Source organism: Papio anubis, chromosome 6 (assembly GCF_008728515.1).
Source record: "Papio anubis isolate 15944 chromosome 6, Panubis1.0, whole genome shotgun sequence".
Taxonomy (NCBI): domain Eukaryota; kingdom Metazoa; phylum Chordata; class Mammalia; order Primates; family Cercopithecidae; genus Papio; species Papio anubis.
Window position 1 is genome coordinate 71225951 of NC_044981.1, and position 24631 is coordinate 71250581.

Below are 24631 nucleotides of genomic sequence, written 5' to 3' on the forward strand. Positions count from 1 at the left end.
ACAGAATAATTTTGGTGGTACCTGGTAGTATATAGCTAATATGCACTTATCAAAAGCTCCATAAGGATATGTGAGAATGTGGGTGAGCCAATTCAGAGATACAGTAGTCCTTTTTCATTCTTTTCTCAATAAAGTCTTCTTGCCAGCCATCTGTAATTTAAAAGTCATTTCCCCCTCACTTTTGTTACTGAATATGCTGCCTAGCATTAAGTAACCTCCCTTACCTCCAAAAAAGCTCCTGAAGAAAGAAAGGAAGCAAAATGTGGCCAAGTATGTTTGGGTTTGTTGTATTCTCTGCCAAGGCTTATGTAATTAACATGTGACCATTTTCCGACAGTTAGATTTTGGATTTGAATTCTATTTTATGTCTTTTGTGTGTTTAAATGCATTTATATTTTAATACTGATATTAAATTATTTCACTTCCTAGTTTGCAGAATTTGATCAGATCATGAAGTCTGACCCTGACCACTTAGCAGAGTTGGTTAAAAGAGTCAATCACTGGCTCACATGCAGTCGCTGGAAGAAAGTTCAGTGGTGCTCACTCTCAGTCATCAAATGTAGGTGTTTTCCTTCACACCTATAGGGTCTTTCATTGTTCAAAGATGGTTTGTGGAGTGTTGTAAAGCTGTCTCAGAGGTGATGCTGGGCAACAGAGACTGAGACTTGTTCACACTGGGTCCCAGGTTCCTATTTGTATATGTTCTTTCTTTTTTTGTTTTTTGAGTGTATGATACTTATTTTCTTTATTCAAATGTGTTATAAGAGTGTCAGTGTCATAGTGTCCTAACAAAATGGAATTCACTGTCTTGATTCTTTTCTCTCGTCCCCACAACCCTCACCATCCCCTGATCTCTCAGACTTAAACCAGAACTTTTCTTTCTGCCTGCATGGCATCTACAATACACATACTCCCAAAATTCCAAATGTAATTGACTTTCCTTTCTTATCCCTGAAATATTGTCAGTCACCAGATCCTGTTGATTCCTCCTCCAAATACTGTACATTCCTTTCTTTTTCTTGCCAGTGCCTTAGTGAGGTCCTTTTCCGCCTTTTGCATAATTTCATTAGCTTCCAGACTGGTTTTCCTGGTTTCTTAGAGATACCTCTCTAAACTAGAAGCTTTTTATGACTTTCCTTTCATAAAAGGTGAAATCTGAATTATTTGAATGTCTTTCAAAATCATGTGAAATGGTGTGTCAGTTTTTTGTTTCAGTCTCTTCCCCTACCATCCCCTCTTAATTCCTGTTCTTTGAAAGGAAGTCTATCATAATCCTGAAAGACACAGTCTTGAACACCATAATCCTAAGTGTTGAAATCTCAAAAGATGAAAGTCCCAAAACTAGGATTCTGTAAAAAATAATAAAAACATTCTTTAAAAGATATTTATTTACATTTTTAAACGGGGATTTGAGAAACATGTAAAAACATGATAGGACTCTTCATAGGCCACTTTACACAATAAAATTGGAAATAACAACATATATATTTTTGAAAGTATAAACACATATACTAACAATAGTTGCATGGGTATAATAGGAGCAGACAAACCATGTTCATAAAGAAGCAGGGCAAAAGGTGAAATGCATAAACACATATTATTGTGGTTGGTAATTGTGCACCCAGCTTTGTTACTGCAGTCATCTGAAATACTGTGATGAACAAGCTGTCTTTTGATGAGATCAGTCAAAAATGATGGTGAGTCACTACTGCATTTGTAGTTGCCCAGAGAACTGAGATCTTGAGAAATTTTATCTTTTACAAGTGCAGATGTGTGATAGAGGACATCTGTTCACTGATTGAGGAAGTTTCAGTGTTTTTGTATACATACGCAATGTTTACCCAGAAAGTAAATGTTGTGATAATGCATTTTCGTGGAGTTAAATTTGCAAAATATGAATACAGCAAATTAGAACTCTAAAAATTTCTACATAATTAAAAAATGCTAAAATTCAAGATAGTGAAAATAAAACCAAAGAAAAGAAAAAGAAAAAAAAAACCCCAAAACTAAAAAGAAAGTTTGACATACAAAAAAGTGTATTATAGGAATAGATTATACACAGTTGCATGGAGATAGTCCATAAGAGCTGGCTGTCTTTCTCAGTCATTAACTATATTTTGAAATCTTGTACCATGAATAATAGGTGCTTTTTTTCTTTTAGGACATGGTTCTTCTTGGAGAATATGTTCATATTCATTTTCTTCATGAGATTGCTCTTTTTGAAATTCTTCTATGATCCCTGTGATTATGATTTTGGGGATTTTAGATGTTAGGGATTTTAATCGAGGAATTTTGACCTTTTGGGATTTCAACATTTGAGATTATGGATTTTGGGATTAGGATTTCAAACCCCTTTGACATACTGGGCTAAGCTGCTTTTGTGTGTGGTTTGGCCAGGTCATAGCAGTTACATAGCTGGCCCAAAACAAAAGTGAAGGACAGAACATTTTGGGGTTGCCTAAGGATCTGTGGCAAACCTTTAATTGTTGGGAACTGTGTGGGAATCAGTAACTTGATTACATTTACAGTTGCCCCTCATACTCATCAGAGTACCTGAAATAGTGCTAGGCACATGAAAAGGATTCAGTAAATTTTTCCTTATTAGTAGGAAAGGAAAATTATTTTGGCCTAATGAAAAAGAATCATGCAAACAGAGATTATTTTTGAGATATTTTGTTAGACAATTGTGAACATAGATAAAAAGAGAACTATTAATATAAAAAGAAAAAAGCAGAATCTCTTTTTCCCATCATTTTCCAAATATAAATATATTACTGTAGTTTAATACGTTCAGCTTTACACATTGCATTATGATAGAAAACACATTATAATAAAATTATATGTTACACCATTCATTTGTGGACTGTGTTCTACAGTGGTACTGAAGTCAGTAACCGGGCAGGGATCTTTGCGGAATGTTAATAGGAAGCTCTGAAAAAAAAGTTGAAGGCCAGATCATCCTAGGAAATTCTGAGTAACTGAAGTTAAGTAGATTTCTTTGCTGTAGGATTCTCAGAGGCTTCACTCTGTGTGTTCATTGTGAACCTCCAAACAGAAGTGTAGTGTACGGCTTTTCATACACTCATTTGACAGGTAAATCCTTTTTTCAGGACATACCTATTCAGTATGTTGCCTAAGACAGTTTAGGAGGTAGCCGTGTAGCATAATAAGGAAATAATGCATTTAAAATGTAAGCCTAACCAGATACATGATATTATAACTACGCAGTGGGTTCCCCTTGCCCACTACCTAGACAGAGCTGATTTATCAAGATGGGAATTGCAGTAGAGAAAGAGTAATTCACGTAGAGCTGGCTGTATGGGAGACTGGAGTTTTATGATTACTCAAATCAGTCTCTCTGAAAACTCGGAGATCTGAGTTTTTAAGGATAATTTGGTAGGTAGGGGCTTGGGTTGGAGATGAAATCATAGGGGGTCAAAGTTGAGTTTTTCTTGCTTTCTTCTGTTCCTGAGTGGGATCATAGAACTGGCTGGGCCAGATTACCTATCTGGGTGGCATCAGCTGGTGCATTGGAAGGTCTGCAAAATATCTCAAGCACTGATGTTAGGATTTACAAATGTGATGTTATATATGGGAGCAATTTGGGGAGGTGGCTGTGTGGCTCCTAAACAGTAATTTCTTTTTTTTTTTTTTTTAATTTATTTATTATTATTATACTTTAAGTTGTAGGGTACATGTGCATAATCCAATCTGTCACTAATCTTGGAGCCAATTTGTTAGTCCTGCAAAGGCTGACTGGTTCCCCAGGCAAGAAGTGGGTTTATTTTGGGAAAGGGCTATTAACGTGTTTGTTTCAAAGTTAAACTATATAAACTAAATTCCTTCCTAAGACTAGTTTGGCCCCCACCCAGGAATGAACAAGGACAGCTTAGAGGTTAGAAGCAAGGTGGACTTGGTTAGGTCAGATTTCTTTTACATAATTTCCTTCATTGTAAATTTTACACAGGTGGTTTCGATATCTTTTTATTTTAAGAAGAATAAGAAATTATAGAAATGTTAAAACTGGCTGGGCATGGTGGCTCACGCCTGTAATCCTAGCCCTTTGGGAGGCTGAGGTGGGAGAATCACTTGAGGTCACGAATTTGAGACCAACCTGGCCAACATGGCAAAACCCTGGCTCAAATAAAAATACAAAAATTAGCCTGGCGTGGTGTGTGCCTGTAGTCCCACCTACTCAGGAGGCTGAGGCATGAGAATCGCTTGAACCCGGGGGGTGGAGGTTGCAGTGAACCAGGATCGTGCCATTGCACTCCAGCCTGGGTTGAGACTCTGTCAAAACGAAAACAAACAAAAAAATGTTAAAACTTTCTGGTTTTGATATCTGATATATAATACAAGATTTCATGTTTCTTGAGAATTACTTTATGAAAATGAGTTTTTAAAAATATATGTTAGATTTAAACTGAATAATTTTCTATCATTTTCTCTTACACATAGTGAAAAACAAAATAAAATATCGAGCTGAAGCCTGCATTAAAATGCAAAAAACTATTCGAATGTGGCTTTGCAAGAGGAGACACAAACCTCGGTAAGATGAATAGTCCCTAAAAATAACTCTACAAAACCTAGTTACTGTAATACAAAATGATAATAAAGTCATAATAAAAAGCAGTTTGGATACTCAAGGAGTTTTCTCACGTTCTTCGTAAGATGATATATTAGTCTTCTATTTGTAATATTTATTTGAAATTAGTTAATTCATTTATTACCTTATTACTTGCCTCATTCTATAAAAGGATTTGAAGTGGCATACGAAAATGTGTAAAGATTATAAAACAAGAAATAAGTGTTGAGAGAAGCTCTTTTATTCTGACTATTTTAGTTATTTGAGTTTCTTGATAATGTCAAGGTGACATTTTTAAAAAAAACTCACTAATATATTTACCAAAATTTTCAAGATTATCTGTAGGAATTACATTGTCCCATTATAAATTAGTCTTTATTTCTTATTTGAATCTTTCATTTTAAATTTAGACTTAAAAATTGGAAGTCTGAATATCTATTGATCCATCACACCTTTTCAAAGAGACTTAGATAACTCCTTTAAGGTCCTCTGTGATTTGAATTCTCAAAGTTGTAGAAGGCTTTAATCCTGTTGGCAGGCATCAGTGTCATTCACACTCATATTTGATTTTTTAAGCCTTCAACAAAAGATCTGAAAAAGAGAATACTAGATAATATTGAAAACGGAAGTGAAATACCCCGTTTAGCATTTTATAAATGAAAAATCTGCCAAAAGTACTAAATGATGAAATTAGGCTCTAATGAAGTATTATTTTTACAGCATTGATGGCCTGGTTAAGGTGGGCACACTAAAAAAACGACTTGATAAATTTAATGAGGTAGTCAGTGTGTTGAAAGATGGAAAACCGGAGATGAATAAACAGATCAAAGATCTGGAAATTTCTATTGATGCTTTGATGGCCAAAATTAAGGTACGTAATTTTAACCCAAATGACTTTGACTTTTTACATAATTTAATATATTTTGTTACTGGTATTGAAATTGTATAGAAAAGGTCCTTAGTTTTTCAAAATTACAAAATGTGTTGAGACCCAATGATGGCAAGTAGATGCTCATCATATTACCTCTACTCTTTATGTTTGAAAAATTTCATAGCAAAAAGTTAAAGAAGATAATTTTTATGCCGTTTGTTCTGTTGCTAAGAAAGATATTCCCCACAACTTTATACGTAGGTGATGGGATGATCTGTGCATCAAACCCACCATGGCACACGTTCACCTGTGTAACAAACCTGCACATCCTGCACATGCATCCCTGAAATTAAAATAAAAGTTGAAGGCCGTGCGCGGTGGCTCATGCCTGTAATCCCAGCACTTTGGGATCACGAGGTCAGGAGATCAAGACCTTCCTGGCCAACATGGTGAAACCCTGTCTCTACTAAAAATACAAAAACTAGCTGGGCATGGTCGTGTGCACTTGTAATTCCAGCTATTGGGGAGGTTGAGGCAGGAGAATTGCTTGAACCCAGGAGGTAGAGATTGCAGTGAGCCAAGATCATGCTACTGCACTCCAGCCTGGCGACAGAGTGAGACTCCATCTCAAAAAAAAAAAAAAAAAAAAATTAAAGTTGAAGCAAAAAGAAAACACAAAACACATATATTAAAAAAAAAACCAGATGTTTCTTCTACAAAAGAGCAACTAAAATACCATACTTTATTGGTGAGCTCTTGCATAATCATGACTTAGAGAGGATGAATGCAAATAATTTAATTTGTTTCATGCTTTTCTACTTTGAGAAACTAATTTTTACATTATAAAAGTGACAGGGCACGGTGGCTCCCGCCTGTAATCCCAGAACTTTGGGAGGCCGAGATGGGTGGATTACTTGAGGTCAGGAGGTTGAGACCAGCCTGGCCAACATGGTGAAATCCCTTCTCTACTAAAAATACAAAAGTTAGCGGGGTGTGGTCACACGCGCCTGTAGTTGCAGCTACTTGGGAGGCTGAGGCAGGAGAATTGCTTGAACCCAGGAGGCAGAAGTTGCAGTGAGCCAAGATTGTGCCACTGCACTCCAGCCTGGGCGACAGAGCGAGACTCTGTCTAAAAATAATTAAATAAATAAATGATAAAAGTAATATAATATTATAACAAATTTGGAGGCCAGATGTGATGGCTCGTGCCTGTATTCCCAGCACTTTGGGAGGCCCAGGCAGATGGATCACCTGAGCTCAGGAGTTAGAGACCAACCTGGTCAACATGGCCAAAACCTGTCTCCACCAAAAATACAAAAAATTGGTTAGGCATGGTGGCATGAGCCTGTGGTCCCAAGGAGGCTGAGGTTACAGGATTGCTTGAGCCCAGGAGGTGGAGGTTGCAGTGAGCAGAGATTGCACCACTGCACTCCAACCTGGGTGACAGACCCGTGGCTTAAAAAAAAAAAAAAAAATTGGAGAAACCACTGAAAACCTCTTAATACCTCCACATTAACAAATTCAGTTAATATACTGTTGTATATCACAGCATATTTTTACTTTTATTTTTACAGTATAATTTTACTTGTTTTTACTTTACCTTACACTATTTTATGCATAAATGTTTACGTAGTTCTTAATCATAATACACATTTCAATTTCTATCTCTACCATTATGTTATATACTTGTCCATGTTAATACATTATCTTCATAGATACGATAATGTAATTTACTTAATTTTGTGAAAATAGCAATTTCCTCTCCAATTTTGTGGGAAAAAAATGGGACCCCTTTTTTTGTTTTGATTTTTATTTATTTGATTACTAGTGGAATTGAAGACTTTTCTGTGTTTGTTAATTATATTTCATATTTCATTAATTACATTTTGTATCTTTTCCTCAATTATATTTTAGAGTTTTAATGCTTTTTCTCAGTTTCATAGGTCAGCGCAAGTATGTGGGATATAATAAATATCTTAATGTGAGCATTTTATGTTTTCTGCAGATACTTTATGTAAACAATGGCAATCTTGGAGGTAGAAAGGAAAAAAAGATCTGGAGGAAAATGAAAATGCTATAAATAGACTCAGCTGATTTTATAAATCTGTCAAGGGCCATCCTTGTTTATGTGGTATTATAAATTAACCCACCCACATTTTCTGAAGGCGAAATCATCTAATAATTTTGGATATATTTAGTAATTTTAAAAGTATTCTCTAGGTACTATTTGAACATTGTTATAAAGTAGTAGTAAACTCTTGCTAAATTAGCTGATCATTACTTAAGAAATATTGTTTTCTTTTTGAGACAAGAGTCTTGCTGTGTTGTGCAGGCTGGAGTGCAGTGGCGTGATCTTGGTACACTGTAACCTCCGCCTCCTGGGTTCAAGCAATTCTCCTGCCTCAGCCTCCCGAGTAGCTGGGACTACAGGTGTGTACCACCATGCCTGGCTAATTTTTGTATTTTTTTTGTTAGAGACAGGATTTCACTATGTTGGCCAGGCTGGTCTCGAACTCCTGACCTCAGGTGATCTGCCCACCTCGGCCTCCCAAAGGGCTGGGATTACAGGCATGAGCCACCATACCCGGCCTAGAAATAATTTTTAACTGCAATATATTACCTTGTCCACAGTACACCTGTCTAATTGATGTCTAATACTTGTGTGCAGAGATAACATAAAAGATTTTTTGAATAGTATTTAATGTACAAACAGTATAGCAAAGATAACGGACATATTGCTTACCATCTTACCTAGTTTTTGCTGTATTTGCATACTGGAGTAGTTTTTTATTTTAAATTGTAAAAAAAAAATAAAAACGTAAAATTTATCTTAACCATTTTTGAGTTTATAGTTCAGTATTGTTAAGTATATTCACATTGTTGTGCAACAGAAGAAATAAGCTTTTACGTACCTATTATTTTTTAAAGTCCACTATGATGACACGGGAACAAATACAGAAAGAATATGATGCACTGGTTAAAAGCTCAGAGCAACTCCTCAGTGCATTACAGAAAAAAAAACAGCAGGAAGAGGAAGCAGAAAGGCTGAGGCGTATTCAAGAAGAAATGGAAAAGGAAAGAAAAAGACGTGAAGAAGATGAAAAACGTCGAAGAAAGGAAGAGGAGGAAAGGCGGATGTGAGGCATTTATATTATTTTGAATAAGAGACTTAAATAGTGAATTATTGGTATTCACAGTGGTTAATGACAGTTCTTTTTTTTGTTTTGTTTTTGAGACAGGGTCTCGCTCTGTCACCCAGGCTGGAGTGCAGTGGCGTGATCTCGGCTTACTGCACTCTGCCTCTCGGGTTCAATTGATTCTCCTGCCTCACCTCCTGAGTAGATGGGACTACAGGCACACACCACCACGCCTGGCTAATTTTTGTATTTGTATTAGAGACGGGGTTTCACTGTGTTGGCTAGGCTGGTCTCAAACTCCTGACCTCAGGGGATCCGCCCGCCTCGGCCTCCCAAAGTGCTGGGATTACAGGCGTGAGCAACCGTGCGAAGTTGACAGTTCTTAAAACGGTGTTCTTATTTTAATGAACTAATTTTGTAATAAGTTTGAAAATTGAGAAAATAAGCTCATTTTATAATAATGATAACATAAAATAATTTTAACTATAATCTGAATTTTAGTTAGACTCTTATACCTGAGGATTTTCTTCTTTTTAAAGCTATGATTTGTTTATTGTTTTCTAAGCTAGGTAAATGACATTCCTACTTTTCTGCAGTTTTAAAACTGGTAACATTTTGAAAGATTGCCATGATAGGGTAGAGAGAATGGATGAGTTGTTGAGTTGGAGAGGGAGTAAAGGGAAGCAGCTTTAATCAGGACCTTACAGCCAGGCTTTGTAATCACATTAATCTAGAGATGTTAAAAGTTATAGAATACAATTACATTTGTTTTATTTAAGAATTATTGTCAATAGAGTTAAATTTTATTTTATTCAAAATAAGTTGATATATGTGGCCAGGAGGTTAATTTGCATTCCCAATCTGTTGCCTTTATTAGTAAATAATAGTTAAATTGTCTTCTGAAGGATTCCTTATTTTCTGTTAAATTTTTGAAGAGTTTTCTATTTTTTATTAGGAAACTTGAGATGGAAGCAAAGAGAAAACAAGAAGAAGAAGAGAGAAAGAAAAGGGAAGATGATGAAAAACGTATTCAAGTACGTACTTACTGGATTGAATTTCTATTAAAATGAAACCTACAGGCCGGGCGCTGTGGCTCATGCCTGTAATCCCAGCTCTTTGGGAGGCCAAGGCGGACGGATCACGAGGTCAGAAGATCGAGACCATCCTGGCTAACGTGGTGAAACCCCATCTCCACTAAAAAAACCAAATTAGCTGGGTGTGGTGACGGGCACTTGTAGTCCCACCTAATTGGGAGGTTGAGGCAGGAGAATGATGTGAACCTGGGAGGCGGAGCTTGCAGTGAGCCGAGATGGCACCACTGCACTCCAGCCTGGGCAACAGAGTGAGACTCTGTCTCAAAAATAAATAAATAAAATAAAATAAAATAAAATGGAACCTACAAAGGAAGTGTAAATGAGATCTTGATTCGCTAGATAAGCTGTTACTAGTTTATCCCAGAGACCAAAGGCCAGTTTTTGAAGTGGTTGTGGGAATGGACTTTGGAACTAGGGAAGTGGGTTCAAATCCAGGATCAGTCACTGACAGAAATTGTAACATTGTACAGATTATAGTGAGTAACTTGGGTCACAGTTTTCTCTTTGTAGAATGTGGATAGATAATAGTTGCGAGCATTTGATAGTTAATACATGTTAAAGCATTTTGAACACTGTGTACCTCAATAAATATTAATAATTGTTATTGTACCTAGTGGAGAGTCAAATGAAAATTCACTTAAAATGTTAAGTTTTAAAATATCATACAACTTTGTAGATACTGGTATTAATAAATTAGGATTGAGATTCTCTCTCCACCCCTAGTTTTTAAAAAGTCCCTTGTTAAGAATAAATTGCTCATGTATTTGAGTTTCTGTTTGTCATGGCTTTCATAATATATCCTAAGCATAACCCAAACTTTAAATTCCTGACATCTGCTCTGTAGGTGCTAGTGTTAATGGGATGCCTAAGATACTCATATGATGTTTGGGACACTAATATTTATAGTCATAGAATTGTGAAGCTGTGGTTCTTCTGCCTTCTCTTGGTCTTGGGAAAGAGGCAAAATGGGGATGTGTTTGAAGCATTAATTATAATAAAGAAGAAAATAGAGACTGAAGAGATCTGTGCTTAAGCAATTCCTTAGTAAAGAACTTGTATGGGGGCAGTTATGCCTTCCCTTTTATTTTAAGTAGTAAGGGGAGCGATCAAGTAAACAAGTGAAGAACTCTTGGTGAAATGGCTTTCTGCCCTTGTCAGGCTGAAGTGGAGGCACAGCTGGCCCGACAGAAGGAGGAGGAATCCCAGCAGCAAGCGGTTCTGGAGCAGGAGCGCAGGGACCGGGAGCTGGCCCTGAGGATTGCCCAGAGTGAAGCCGAGCTCATCAGTGATGAGGCCCAGGCCGACCTGGCACTGCGGAGGTACTGGGGCCCCTGGGTGGGGTATAGCGCTCTCTCCTTTGCTTTTTCTACCTCTGCCTCTCATTTCCATGCAAAAGGGAATAGGAGAAAATCATATTCTGAAGGCCCTGGTATATTTGAGCTAAAATAATGTTAAAATTATTTGTATCAGCTTTCATACTCAAGTGAATGAAATAATTGGTTTTTCATCAAATTAATAAACTATTGAAAAATAAGACTAAAATTTCACTAATGAGTACTCTGTTAAGAAAACATATTAACTTTTACCCTGAAATTGTTTAAGAATGTAGTATATTAGGTAGGCACCTAATTTCTAAATACCTGTCATCAAACACTGGCATCGAAATAAGTGACTGTGTTATATAATGCAGTTTAATGTATTTGTAGTTGAGATTTTTCTAATGCAAAAAAATTTAATATGGTAAACATCCTGTTAGTTGAAATGAGAAATGCACTCTGCAGTGCCTCAGAATAAATGAGTTTCCCTTTCCAAGAAGGGAGACTTAAATTCATTGAAATATTTTGGCTTCTAGGGTTTCTGAATTATCTCTAAGCACTTCACTATAGTGGAGTGTGTAGGAATTTGGAAGCTCTTATTAAAATTTGGAGAAAGCTTTTATAGAATCATTGTTTAAAAAAATTAGTATGTAGAAGCATTAATTATTTTGATTATTTATAATAAAACTAATTTGTGAGGTTCCTTTGTATGTAGGTATATATATGTTGTGTATATATTGAGAGGCACATAGACACGTAAGCATGCTTTTCAGAACTTAAAAGCAGTTTATGACGAAATATAGAGTACAACCACTAGATGGCGATGTTTCCTTGTGAAAGGATCAAATTGCAATGTAATGGAGTATTTAGCAAAAAAACAAAAGACAGGGAAGGAAAGGGGCATATAGAGTTGCCTTCACGTTTTTTCTGTTAGGTTGGTGCGAAAGTAATTGCGGTTTTTGGCATGGGTAAAGCTGCAATAACTTTTGCATCAACCAAATAGTATGTGATTGTATTGGGGAGCTCTGGGACTGCTTGTATATTAACATACATTATACTGTGAATAAACTGAATATGGCTGTATGAACAAAAGATGTTATAATTATTAAGCTCTTGGGTTTGAGTCTAATATTTGGGCTTTTTAAGATTTCACTATAATTAAAATATTTTAGCCCAGATAGGGCTTTTATAAATGCAGACTCAGCTCAGCTGCTGTTGTATTCCTTCCACCTGTGTTATGTCAGCATGATTGGGAGCCTTTATGTGTAACTGACTAGCCGCCTAGGGCAGGCTCTTAAATGAACCAAACTTTTACAGCTGCTATCCCTGATGTCTGTGAGGAAATACTGCAGTTGACAGAGTTGGTTTTATTATGGCAGAAGTCAATTTCTCAGGGACTTGTTAATGTAGTCATTATTGGTACTTACTGTCAAGCTTTATGTTTATGCACTTGAAATATCAAGCTATATCCAGTGCCATTCCATATACTCTATACAAGATACTGGCTCATATGTGGACCCTTCCCATCTTCAGACAGGTACACTTCTTCCAGGTTGAGTAGTCTCTCAGAAAGAGTGGACCATTCAAATTTGTTTGGCATAAACAAATTACCTGTAATTTAAGTTAAGCAGAATTAGCTAGATAATGGGACCATATTAAGTAAAGAGGAGGTATTCAAATCATTATGACTTGAAAGGCAGAAGAGCTAGTTTTAGTTCTGTGGTTCAGACCTAGGGATGGTATGAGGAATGCCCTCCAAATCCTTTCTGTCAGCTCTCCGGGAAGCTTTCTCTGACCCTCAGGTCCTCATGAGCTCCTTCCCTTCTGGACGTCGTGGTGATTTTATACTCTGAACTACAAGCATTAGCACTTGATTATGAATGATATTCTGTACAGATATCGCATGTTTGATAGTTTAATCTTACTCCATGCGCTGTAGCTAAATGTTTTTGAATATTTATTTTACCTTTGTTAGCACTGAGTTTTTTCTATAACAAATTTATGAGTAAGAACCAAGTAAACTGTTCTTAATCTATAGCATGATGTTGTTGGGTTCTATGCTGTGTTAAAAAATATATATATTATAGATTGATTCTGCTTCAATAAGCAATTTTAAGTTACTTTTCCAGCTTGGATTCCTATCCAGTAACTTCTAAGTAAGAATTGTTTTCGATGTATGTCATATGTTCTAAAATATAATTTCAATCAGTTATACATATGATCCTTGATGCAAAGAGATGGTTTCACATTACCTAAAATTGTAAAATAATATCCAGATTCTATTAAAAACAAACCTCACAATGTATGAATTTTCTAATCTAGATGTAATGTATTGGCTCTTTAATTTTCACTGCATGCCTTATTTTCCAATCATTTTTAATGAATTCTTAAAAAATATTAAAATTCTGAGTGATCTCATGTGTTGATTAGAAACAATTGAGTTTTTAAAATCAATGAGTAAAGTAATTGAAACACAAATTTGCACAATCCAGATTTTCACAGTTCACAATTGGTTACGATATTAACTAAAATATATTCTTTTCACAGAAATGATGGAACAAGACCCAAAATGACACCGTATGTCACTTACCTTTACCTTTTTAAAAATAGGTTGTAGATATTTTTTGGGAGTAGTTTTCACATTGGAGTAAATTTTAAATTATTTTCTTCTGTTGAAAGACAATACGATAACCTTTTTCATCTTTTTCTTGTCTAGGAAAAATGTTGAATGCTCTTGTTTGGTGCTCAATCACAGTAGCTCATGATTTGGTTTCCTTCTTTGTATCGTCTGCTTAAACCATAGTGTAACACCCATTTTGTTTTGTGTTTTCTTTTTTTTTTTTTTTTGAGACAGAGTTTCGCCCTTGTTGCCCAGGCTAGAGTTCAGTGGTGTGATCTTGGCTCACTGCAACCTCTGCCTCTCAGGTTCAAGCGATTCTCCTGCCTCAGCCTCCCAAGTAGCTGGGACTACAGGCACACACCACCACGCCTGGCTAATTTTGTATTTTTAGTAGAGACGGGATTTCACCATGTTGGCCAGGATGGTCTCAATCTCTTGACCTCGTGATCCAAAGTACTGGGATTACAAGCATGAGTCACCGCACCTGGCCTGTTTTATGTATTTTTTTAAACTGCCCCTTCTTCTTTATAGAAGCAGGTGTGGAGGCATAAATAATAATAAAATATTTGATTTTCAGTGTATATGATAGTTCATTCTGCTACATCTAAAATAATTCATAATCTGAAATTACATATGTCATGCTAACTTCGGTGCTAATGTATCTTTTTCTTATGAAAATCTACCCACAAAGAATCCAGGTAACATTTGGAGTATAAATTTTGTTATATAAAATATAAAACATATTTTGTATGTATGTTATGTATACTACATATAAGGATTTTGGAACATATATAAAATCTTTAATAGCTTTGAGGACTCCAGCTTAACATTTATGTTGATGGTTCTCAACTCTATCAGACTCCAGCCCCAATAACAATTTTTTTAATAAACTATGCAACCTATGTAAATAACTGTCCAAACAATATACATAAAGTAGAAATACAAGGATAGTCATTTATAATAAAACATACTTATTTAATATGAAAGTGCTTGTGCATTACTGCAGTAGAAGACATGATAAGTGATCAGATGTTTTTGTTTATGTATAGAATCATCATGAATGCTGTAGCTACAAATACAAATTGATATAGAGATGTTGTGTTGGGCATTCACATGCCATGAAATTGTGAACAGTCCTTTGTGAAGTTCTGAACAGAGCCAAGTACAATATTCTCTCAATTACACAGTATTTGTGTAATCCCTAGAAAAATTCTATGAATATTAAAGGCATGCAGAAAATACATTGTTTACATGTAAAACTTTGTTTACATGTAAAATATGTGTTTGTATGTGTTTTTCACCTCTGTATGTCTGACGGACATGTTAAAGTTAAATGGGGCATGGAGCAGTTCTTCCTTGGGTAGGACATTTGGCATTCCTTTCCCCTTACATCAGCAGATGACAGGAGTATACTTACACATCGTTGTTACCACAATACTGCCCCAAATTTTGAAAATACCTCTGAGTGGGTACTCTTGCCCTCCATTGCCGTAACTGCTTTATAGTTAACCATTTGAGCTTGAATTAAATAAGTCCTGCAGTCAATGTCTAAGGTGAAATTGTATTTGCATATAGTGTGGTAAAATCAGAAGGAAGAAAGCGCCTGGGTGCAGGAACCATTTCTGTCTGGTGAATTTGTTGTAGTGTATTGGTCTAGGTCAGGTGTATCTTGATGTAGGGTCAAGGAGGATAATGCATCAGTAGAGACTGCCATCCATTGTACTGTCAAAGCACGCAGAAAAACACCTGTATGATCAACAGACCCAGTGGTAAAGAGATTTGAAAGTCCATGGACTCCCTTAAAACCTAACCATGGGAAAAGAAATGGAGGAAGCTTTAGGAGGAAAAGATGGTAAAAACAGATGCTCTTGATTCCTGAGACAAAAACCTTGAGGTGCAGTGATAATACAATTAAACATACCTATCAAAATCATGCTGCATTTGAAAGTGAGAAGATTCTGAGAAACTACTAGCTTAAAGAGAGATTGATAAATGTATTGCTCAAAAGATAATTTTTATTAGATTGTATTTGTGTTATATTTTGTTTTTGCTGTCCTTCACTGTCAGCTTTGAAGGATATCTTGTTCTCTGACTGTGCTTTCTTAGACCTCCATCCGTACATAATTGTAGACAGTGTTCATTATGAGAAAAGAGGAATACAGGAGTCTTCTGCTCCTTTAGTCAGGGTCCCAGCTCTTGGCAGGCGTTCAGAAAATTGCACCTCGAAGCAAATATACCCATCCTCTTTTCTTATGATTTTACTGATTTGGAAGGGTTTGAGGTTACTAGAGTTTGATGAGTAGAATGAATGAGAAAATAATTATGAAGGAAAAGAGCAAAGAGCAGGGAAATAAGTTAAAGAAGTGTTGATGAACACTATGAAACTTCATTCCCTTTTAAAGAATTAAACAAATTTTGAGAAAAGTTACACTCTTTTGGGTAACAAAAGCAAAGTAAGTTTTTTGCCTTTGGCAAATGTTTATCCTTGGAAGGTCAGAATGCCTCAGATCTTTCTTTTTTTTTTTTTTTTTTTTTTGAGACGGAGTCTCGCGCTGTCGCCCAGGCTGGAGTGCAGTGGCGCGATCTCGGCTCACTGCAAGCTCCACCTCCCGGGTTCACGCCATTCTCCTGCCTCAGCCTCCTGAGTAGCTGGGACTACAGGCGCCCACCACCGCGCCCGGCTAATTTTTTGTATTTTTAGTAGAGACGGGGTTTCACTGTGGTCTCGATCTCCTGACCTTGTGATCCGCCCGCCTCGGCCTCCCAAAGTGCTGGGATTACAGGCGTGAGCCACCGCGCCCGGCAGATCTTTCATTAGTCCCTGTTTTGATATTCTTTTTCTTAAGAGCATGCTTCGATTTGGAATTTTAGAGCTTTGAATACATCAGATTTTTTTTTAAACTCTGACGCTGTCAAATACATCCGCTTGTGGTTTTCCACCATTGTGCCTTATCTAATTAATATTTACTAAACAACTGTGGTGCAAAAATCCTCATATGGAATCTATATCTTGCCAAGTTTCCTGTATGGATTTAGACCATGTTATTTGTATTCTGTATGTAAAAGAATACCATAAAAGCTTTCCTGAGATTTTATCTAAAAGTTGCTACTGCAAAAATGGAGAGGCATTCAGATAACTTTAACTGGATTTAAATAAAAATATTGCTATGTGTTATGGCTGGATTTGTTGAAAACTATATCATAGGCATTGACAAAGTAAAACAGTTATAAACAGTTGTTAAATAATATTGAAAAAATATATTTTAATTATACTTTTAGATATTTTAATTAATTTATGTAGTATGCCTTTTATGTAACCATATTGTGTTATCATTTTTCTTGTAGGGAACAAATGGCCAAAGAAATGTCAGAATTTTTGAGTAGGTTAGTGCAGTGTAATTGGGGGAAATGAGTGTTCACCTCAAAATCATATTTTAAAATTACTTTTGATTATTTGGACCAGAACCTGTTACATGAGTAGCCTGCTTTTTCTATGTAAAGTGATATTTATTTCTGTACAAGAAATATCACTTCTCCCTCACCCCACCCAACAAAGAAAAAGTTAAAAAGCAGTATTCCTTCAAAGTCGTGGGGATACCATTGGCATTTTGAATGGGACAGTTCCCTTGGCAGTGGAACTCTACTGCTTATCTCTGGCTGCCACCAACTTAGTCTCAGTAGGGGATTTCTTCCCCTCATCATGACAAAATGAGTATTTCGCAGTTCTCCCTGGGGTGGTGCTGCCCGTAATTTGTGCCTCGTTGAAGAGGAGGCAGAGGAAGAGCATGGCTCTTGAGGGGCTCTGCACTATGGCACATGGTTTGAAAACCACTGGTGTAAATTGAGCCACCAACAGGATCTGGTCCGTTACTTTTATAAATGGATATGATTCACTAACATGTTAATTCTTAATTTTGAAGTTATAAAGATAATTAATAGTGTTAATATATTTTAAAAAATCAGTGTGCTACTGTTGTATTCTTTACATGATTGTCTTTATAGCAAGTCTGAATAATCAGCAAATTACCCCTTTACTATTTTAGTAACTCCAGAAATGGAGGTGGGGAAACCTTTAAATGTGTTGCATTGATGTACTTCTTTGGATGCTATGTTTTTTAGTAGATGTACTTTTGTTTCAGTTAATAGGAATGAAAAGTTAGTGTTATTAAAACCATATTTTAAGCAATAATCATTTGAATTTAATGTAATTTTTAAAAGTATCAAAACACATTTTACATGTATTCTAATACCTTATATACATTGACAATCTATAAAACTGTCTGTATGTCAGTTTACTTCTTCTTTCAAAAGAAAACAACAAGAACAAAACAAATTTTCAGCTGTCCTCCTAGAAAAGAGTCCCAGAACAGCTTAAAAATAAAGGGATTTTTTTTTTTTTTTTTTTTTTTTGGTTTATTGATTGGTAGTTTAGGGATGTACAAAAGACAAAGAATATTTGAATAAATGTAAAAGCATAATTTATTGTTAAGGAAATGAGAGACCTTGCTGATACACAGCTGGCCGTTTTTGAGCAAAGCAATTAAGACCAAAAAGCTACATGGAAAATTGCCACTTACACCGCTTATGAAAAGTATAGATTCTGCAACAAAGCTAAAACAGATTTTAATCATAAAAATACAGGAAGGACTAATGGCCACACATTATTCTTTAGCTAGTCTTATGTGTAACTAACAATCACTACGTCAAACAATTTTAAGTATGTAGGATGAAGAATGGCATTTTTTATTCTCTAGAAAGAAAGCATATGCAGGCCTTTTAAAGAAGCGAGGGCACCTTATTTATTTCATTGTTAAGCTTAATATTGAAAAAATAATTTCCTTTACTTCAGGAAGAAAGTAACATATTCTCAGACATCATTTTTCAATTAAGTATGTGTCTTCACTGCTTGCCAGGATGGCTGTTATCTTTCAAAATGTAAAAGACTGAGGAAATACATGTTTATTTTCAGGTATTATATTTTGATCAACCCTCTTTAAGAGGAAGTATCTTCCAGGTAGTAGATGATAATGGAGAATTTCCTTGTGTGATATATAAGAAGCAATACTTTTGTTTTTTAATACTTATTTTAATATTTTGTGCCACCTTATTTTCATGTCTTGAAATGTGATGTATTTAAACTCTTCCTTTGTTACATTGAGCTTAAAGTCTTGCAGCTTATTCTGCGTGTCTGCTATTTGCAAGTGTAATCTTTTGCTGAAAAATAAGTGTATTATTACAGAAAAGAAATTGTTCCCGTATTTTCTGATTAATGATCTCAAATTATATGCATAAAAGTCTTAAAGACCAGGTGTGGTGGCTCACGCCTGTAATCCCAGCACTTTGGGAGACTGAGGTGGGCAGATCACTTGAGCTCAGGAGTTTGAGACCAGCCTGGGCAACATGGCGAGACCCCATCTCTACAAAAAATACAAAAATTAGCCCGGCTGGTTGGTGGGTGCCTGTAGTCCCAGCTATTTAGGCGACTGAGAGAGTAGAACAGGCTACTCATGTAACAGGAGAATTGCTTGAGCCCGGTGGTGGAGGTTGCAGTGAGCCAAGAGTACCACTGCACTCCAGCCTGGGTGACAGAGCCAGACCCTTTCTCAAAACAAAAAAAAAAACAAAAAAAACAAAACAAAAAAAACCTAAACAAACAACAAAAAAACAAAAAAGCAGGCCTTAAAGTACTGAGTAGCCCTGTTTTGAAAAAGTTGAATTTATTTCATTTAATTGAGTGCTTTGGATTTTATTTCTTTTCTCTTTCCTCATACAAATGTTCCTACTAAATGGGTCATAATACAATACTTGTGCCCTTTGAAGTCTCTGTTATTTACCTCATGAGCTAAAATCTCTTGAATTTACTAGTTTTCTTATTATGAGGGTATGGATTTTGTCTGCTTATAGGACTTTTCTAAGTGTTCTTATAGCAGTGAAGCCTAGAAAAGTAAGAGTTTCCAGATTCCATCCGTTCTTTTAGCTGACTTTAATGACTCTAATGTGGTGGGTTGCAGGTCTGGCTACTTACCTATATACTCCGTAAACATCCAGAGGCCCAGGGATATTCTGAGCCACTGTGTGTGAATGGAGTTTGGCCGTCTGTAGCTTTCAGCAGTCTCTCCGGGTGGTCGCACTGTGCAGCCTCATGGCTCATAAACAAAACTTCGATATGCTTTTAATGATCTTTCAAGTGTGTTGAGGATTTCTTTTTTGATTTTGAGGAATATATGTCAGTATATTTTTAAACTTTAAATTTAGTTCATATATACATTAGTAAAAACATTGAAACTGAAGTCTGGGGGAAGTTTGTGGAACTAGAATATTAGAATCAAAAGTTTGGACTTAAAATCTAATATGACTATCAAGTGGCATGCTGGAAAATTTTAATTTATTTGGCTGTCTTTTAGTATGCCATTCTTAATCTCATCTGTCAAAGAAACAAAAATTATATTTTTCTAGTAGCTGTTTCCGGTTTTCAAACTTATGCATGCTTTCTTGCCTCTTTAGTCAATGTTTTCTTCATGTTTCTGGTTTAAACATGTAAAAATGTATAATAATTACAGAGGTCCTGCTGTACAAGCTACCAAAGCAGCTGCTGGTACCAAGAAATATGATCTTAGTAAATGGAAATATGCAGAACTACGTGATACCATCAATACTTCTTGTGGTAAGTGTTTGGAGAAGATCAATAATAGCAAATGTTCATAGTGATAGGTGATAAACACATAGATTGGGATGGGGGTGTGTGTGTATGTATATATGTATATATAAATATATGTGTATAAATATATATATGTATATATAATACCTATATTATCTGAATCTTTCGTCCATGAATGCAAAGTAACAAATAACAATCCAGTGTTTCTTTTCAAGGCTATTTTTCTTCCCACAGAACAATTAGAGTAAAATACTATATCCAGAGGATCCCACATAGTTGTGTTATTTAAATCACAGTGTTTGAATTCAGAAAACTATAAGTAGGAACGATGAATTCAGAAACTATGACTAGAAACAAAAGTATCATAATTGTACATAATTTCTCACTATATTCTTTCCCTCCATTTAGTATATCTACATAATTAGAAAAGTCTTGCTTATAAATCTAGTTTGTATTTTATCACAGTGACTTTTTACTCTATTGTCAAGACTTGTGGGCTTCGACAAGTTGTTTAACGTTTCTGATTCAATTCCTTCCTATACACCTGTTTAGTTCAGAGTTCTGTGGAGCAAATGATATAAGATATTATGACATAAGGAAATGATCTGTAAATTTGAACAATATTATAAAATGCTTATCTTTATGAATAACTAGCTTACTTTTGATTTTGTATCATTAATTTAAAAATAAAAAAATCTTATGCCACAGAATAATTATATTATTATGTTAGATGAATAAATTAACATGTCATTTTTTTTTCTCTGTGTAATCAATAGATATTGAGCTCCTGGCAGCTTGCAGAGAAGAATTTCATAGGAGACTAAAGGTGTACCACGCTTGGAAATCTAAGAACAAGAAGAGAAATACTGAAACAGAGCAACGTGCTCCAAAGTCTGTTACTGATTATGGTAAAAACAAATCTGTACTTTTGAATGTTTTAAAATATATACATATAAATGCATGTATCTGTACTTAAGACATTTGGGTAAAATGTCCCATATAAATTTTCTCCTGCTGTAGAACTGTGAGCCATTGAATCTAATACAGCCTTGATGGCCTTTTATAGCATTATTTTTATGAGTATGTCTTTAAACTCTTTCTTGTTAAGATATATTGAATTTACTATAATTCAGACAATAATTTTCTTGTCTGTATTGAAGAGGGTGTGCATGTATAATTTTCACACATACACACCCACACACACACATGCACACACTCACAAGATTAAATGTGAAAACGTCAGGATTGCCATGCATCTTTTACTTTAGATGTGAAATGAATTTTACATATGAAAATGAGTTGCTAAATAGGATGATGGTTAGTTTTTATTTTTAAATTTTCTATAATTTTTATTTTTTAAATAAATAGAGATGAGGTCTTGCTATTTTGTCCAGGCTGGTCTCAAACTGCTGGGCTCAAGCAGTCCTCCTGCCTTGGCCTCCCAAAGTGCTGGGATTATAGGCATGAGCTACTGCTCCCACCCCTTTTTCTAATTTTTAAAATTGAATGTAGCTCAGTTTTTAGAAATAGTTCCCTGAAATACCCAATATTGTTATCTTTTTTATATGTCAGTATAAGTACTTTTCTGTTGCTCCCAGAATAGGGTTATAGCCTGGAAAAAGAAAGGAATTGATTCATGCATTGTCCATTTACACTCTTAATTCCTTTGTTTCAAAAAGAATTTTACTGCAAACATTATTTTACAATACTGTGAATATATGAAAGTGAGAAATACTACCTTGCTTCTGACTACAGTTTTGCCTAGATCAAGATTTGATTTTTTGATTGGGATCCTGAACATGGATTTTGTTACTTTGTTATGCAAAATGCCAAGGTGTATACTTGAAATTGGAAAGTAGAGCAGGAGAGATATAACCTAGTAAAAGCATGCATGAACTTGAACATTAACTGAGAATACGTGTGATATGTGAGTTGTAATTTCAATCTTTAAAGCAATAATTGGACTTACTATGTTTAAGTTGGCACAATTTATTAGCTTAATTCTGGTTAACATCAAGGTGACAACAGATTTAATATTTTGTGGTTTTTTTTCCCCCAAGGGGTGTATTCCCAACAGTTGATAGCATAGTTTAGCAATGCAGGACCCAAGTTGACTTAAAAAATGAGTTCTTGGTTATATTTTGCTTCCTCACTACCTTCGAAGTAAATAAAAGCAATGTTTAAATAAAGTCAATTTAATAGTGGAATTTTAGCGTTTCTAAGTTGTTGCAAAGAATAGATTGAGTGAGGGCAATATTATTATTAATAAGGGTAATATTAGTGCCAGTGATTGCTCAAGAGATGGCAGTCGGAATATAGGACTATGCAAGGGCAGTGGGAGGTCACTTGTAACCAAGAAGTGGCAGGTGGAAGCCACACTAAACACTGTGACACCACTCTCTTCTCCAGTTTCATGTTTCTCCTCTTCGAATTGAACACAACAAAATGATTACGTTAGCTGTTCACTGTCTGTGTACTGAGTTCTGACCACAGATTACCTTTGTTTTGCAAAAAATGACAATGGACTGTTCTTTTTAGCTGTAAATGTTATAATTACTACCTTTAGCTTGACAGACTTTCATTATATTGTATTTCAAAATTAATACATCTGAGTGATCACACTTCTTAAAACAAAGAGAGGTTCTTGTAATATTTGGCATACACATTTTAAATTAATATACACGTATTTATTGTATTTGTGACTCAAACTTTGATACCTTATTCATCTAGCTTTACCCAAAAAAGATGCAAATAATATGTGGCTCACCTTGCCGGTTCAACTACTGTTTCTGTTTGTAATATATTATTTGGGAAAACAAAAGAGTAGATTAGGAAAATTTCCTAAGGGTTCTATAAGGTTTATGAACAAATTTAGGAATTTATGTGAACACAACCCCACACATACATATTAAGCCTTCAGAGAACTTGATTATGAGTCGTTTTCAGGATATATTTTATCAAATGTAACTACTGCTTTCAGAAATTTCCTAAGCCTAATCAGTCAAAATAGCCTTTTAAAAAAATCAGAAAGCAGCACCTGCTTTTAGGTAATTCTGAGAATATTTGGCTTGTGGATAGGATATTTACTTTTCAGTCACCACCTCAATTGATGGGAAGACTTTTATAAATTAGAAAACTGCTCATTTAACAGTTTTGGCATTTTTATCTTTTCTTCAACATAAAATATTTGTTCACAGATTTTGCACCATTTTTGAACAGTTCACGTAAGTCAATGGGTGGTAACTCATGAGCTAACTGGAAGATGGGTTAAAACACTTTACAAAGTACTAACTTCTATTAAACGTTGTTTTGCTACAATTTTAAGTGGAATTGTAGTGTGTTAAAGTTGCTATATCCATACTAAGATATATTTTAATTTGAGATGATGCTTTATTTGGATCACTCCAATATGTATATGTATTACAAAAAATCTAATGAAATTAATGTTTTATCAAATTACTTGCATTAAGAAAATGACTACCATTTTAAGCTGAGAGAGTATACAATTCTTATTGTAGCAAAACTCTTAACATAGCAGCTGACCTTTTAGAATAAAGACTAACTTTTAGGTGCTGGTTTTTGGTCACTGTATTTTCAAACACTGATGGTGTCTGCATTTCTGTCTAACGGTATTTTAGTTTTATAGATAATGTGATAGTGTATACAGGTTTAATAATGATACCTCCTTAAATAGAGGAGATTATTGTTACATTTATAGCTTCTTATGATACACATTCTTTGATAATTTAAAAGCTTTTAGTCACCTTAGTGTACAGTAAATCTCTTATAGAATTAGTTGGGCAGTAATGATTTGGATATAATGTCACATTCATTTTCCAGCTGATTGGACCTTATGTTTTGAAGTGCTACTTATAATTTATAGGGCTGCATTTGAAGATTACACAATTGAATATGAGGGAAAGTTGTTTAGAATATTAGTTTCAAGCTTTTAATGTCTGTCTGTATCTTTGTGTTTTTCCAGATAAGTATTCATTTCTAGTCTTCCCCAACAAAATTTCAGTTCTCCCATTAGTAAGAGAAGCTATCAAAGACTTTCTATTTAGTTTCTTAATTTTATCCAGTATCTTAACTTACAGGAGACTTACTTCAAATTAAAAAGTAGGTTAATTAATGAATGACTATCAGTATCATGGTAAATTTCCCATAAACTGGACATTAAATTCTGATTCACTACTTAAGATGGAGGGAAGGTTTTAAAATTCTTATTTTTGAATTAGTACATTTTCCACAATGTAGGGAGTTTTAAAAACTTAAAGTAGAAACACTGAACTGTAAGTAGCTCTGGGAAAACAGGAGCGAAAGAATAGATAAGCAGATGTCTGTTAATAC

The 24631-nt window shown here is 35.1% G+C and overlaps 1 protein-coding gene across 1 annotated transcript in view; it reads left to right on the top strand.

Moving 5' to 3' along the window:
* MYO6 (myosin VI) overlaps positions 1-24631 on the top strand; it is a 161474-nt gene that overhangs the window by 133047 nt on the left and 3796 nt on the right. Inside the window, exons 23-34 of the mRNA XM_031667243.1 lie at positions 430-559; positions 4459-4549; positions 5306-5456; positions 8385-8593; positions 9549-9627; positions 10846-11006; positions 13133-13159; positions 13551-13580; positions 16969-17007; positions 20184-20287; positions 21058-21189; positions 23479-23505. Of these exons, the coding sequence (XP_031523103.1) occupies positions 430-559; positions 4459-4549; positions 5306-5456; positions 8385-8593; positions 9549-9627; positions 10846-11006; positions 13133-13159; positions 13551-13580; positions 16969-17007; positions 20184-20287; positions 21058-21189; positions 23479-23505 (1180 nt within the window). The remainder of the gene's footprint in view (positions 1-429; positions 560-4458; positions 4550-5305; positions 5457-8384; positions 8594-9548; positions 9628-10845; positions 11007-13132; positions 13160-13550; positions 13581-16968; positions 17008-20183; positions 20288-21057; positions 21190-23478; positions 23506-24631) is intronic.